A 1824-nucleotide genomic window follows, 5' to 3' on the forward strand; every position below is an offset into this window, starting at 1 on the left:
GGTGTAAGGCGCGGAGAGCGCCCGGCTTTGTGTTAATTGGGTCGATGTCAGGGTGACCTCGTCTTTATACGTGTCTCTGTTAAGGGCATGTAACGTCTTCCTTTGCCAGATAAAGACAGTCTCCTCCTTTTATAGAAGAACCTCGCCAAACTAGAAGGTGCTTTGAGTGGCACACAGAGTTACCTGCAGACCCAGGCCCAGGACACAGCCCTTCCGCCCCCGTGGAACACGCACTTGCCCTTTGGGCTGCTAACCCTTCTCTCCCCTGTGCGCAGCTGGGATGAGAGCAGCTCCATCAGCAGCGGGCTCAGCGATGCCTCGGACAACCTGAGCTCAGAGGAGTTCAATGCCAGCTCCTCGCTCAACTCGCTCCCGACCACGCCCACTGCGTCCCGCAGGGACTCCTCGGTGGCGGTACGTGGGTGCAGACCCCGGGGCGGTGCCTGCGTGCGAGCGTGCATGTGCTCTCACCCGCTCCGTGGCACTGCTTCCCGCGTGCCTTCGGCCAGGTCCTCGCAGGGCCAGCGGAAGAAAAGCTCACGCTCCCAGCCATCCCCTAAGACGTTAGCTGTGGGCGGTGAGCGGGGACCACAGCACACGCAGTGATGCCCGTACGGGCAGGAAAGAACCCTGGGAGACGTGCATGCGGTGTCTTGCCCCGGTCCCTGGAGGCGTGCGGGGAGCCCTGGGTGGACTTAGGCTCTGGGAGGCACAGGGCCCCCTGCAGCCACGATGAGCCTCTGCCCCCTCCATGCAGCTGCGCACGGACTCGGAGAAGCGCTCCCTGGCAGAGAGCGGGCTGAGCTGGTTCAGCGAGTCAGAAGACAAGGCCCCCAAGAAGCCGGAGTACGACAGTGGCAGCCTGAAGATGGAGCCCGGGGGCTCTAAGTGGCGGAGGGAGCGGCCCGAGAGCTGCGACGACTCCTCCAAAGTCGGGGACCTGAAGAAGCCCGTCAGCCTGGGTCACCCCGGGACCCTGAAGAAGGGCAAGACCCCGCCCGTGGCCGTCACGTCCCCCATCACGCACACAGCCCAGAGCGCCCTCAGAGTCTCAGGTGAGCCTGCAGTGGAGTCAGGGACACACGGACAGGGACCTGCTCCCCGCTGCTCCTCCTCCTGGGGGTCCCCAGCCCACTGGACGCGAGCAGGCCCTCACGGCGGGGTCTGTGAGTTAGCTCTGCTGCTGCCACCGTCTCTGCTTTCCAAATGCGGAAATAAAATCCTAGAGAGGGTGAGCGGCTGAGCTAAAGTCACACACCTGCGAAGAGGCCCAGGAGGGAGGGAGGGGGTCCGGTCAGAGCCCGGGCACCCTGCCCTCAGACACGCCCCTGGCTTCTTTCCCCACCCAACACGTTTGGTCGGGGACTTACCTTCACAGGGGACTCGCGTGACCTCCCGGAGGCCCTGCACACGATAAATTGACCTCCGTCCCTCCCAGATGGCCCGTGGTGACTATTTGCTGGGGCCAGTTACCATTGGGTGTCCCCTCTCCGGTCCACTTGTTTCCCTCCTCCTCCCTCCTGGAGCAGTTGCTAGATGCACTTCCCTCTCAGTAGCCTTTCTGCTTGCCTCTGCCATTTTAGCCCAAGTGGAACGTTCTACTCCTGGAGCAGAAAACAGCAAGAACGAAACAAACAGAAACCCGAGGCTCCTCCCGCTTAGGCTCCTTCCCTCTGGCAGTAAATGTCCCCAGCTCCCCAGCGGCCTCTCCCCTGTACCTACAGAGGCCCCTGACATTCTGTGAGACGTCGACGCATTCCCTTCTCCAGGGATGGAAGGAAAAGCGTTGTGATGTTCTTGCCTGGTTTCTTTTCTCTCCTCTCG

At 62.1% G+C, this 1824-nt stretch overlaps 1 protein-coding gene across 1 annotated transcript in view; it reads left to right on the forward strand.

Moving 5' to 3' along the window:
• Positions 1-276: 276 nt before the first annotated feature.
• Positions 277-1824, forward strand: part of NAV1 (neuron navigator 1) — a gene marked incomplete at its 5' end in the record, with an annotated part of 32353 nt that continues 30805 nt past the window's right edge. The window contains 2 exons of the mRNA XM_023534773.1: positions 277-414; positions 758-1055. Coding sequence (XP_023390541.1) covers positions 277-414; positions 758-1055 — 436 coding nt within the window. The remainder of the gene's footprint in view (positions 415-757; positions 1056-1824) is intronic.

Source organism: Pteropus vampyrus, unplaced genomic scaffold (genome assembly GCF_000151845.1).
Source record: "Pteropus vampyrus isolate Shadow unplaced genomic scaffold, Pvam_2.0 Scaffold131, whole genome shotgun sequence".
NCBI classification, from domain to species: Eukaryota; Metazoa; Chordata; class Mammalia; order Chiroptera; family Pteropodidae; genus Pteropus; species Pteropus vampyrus.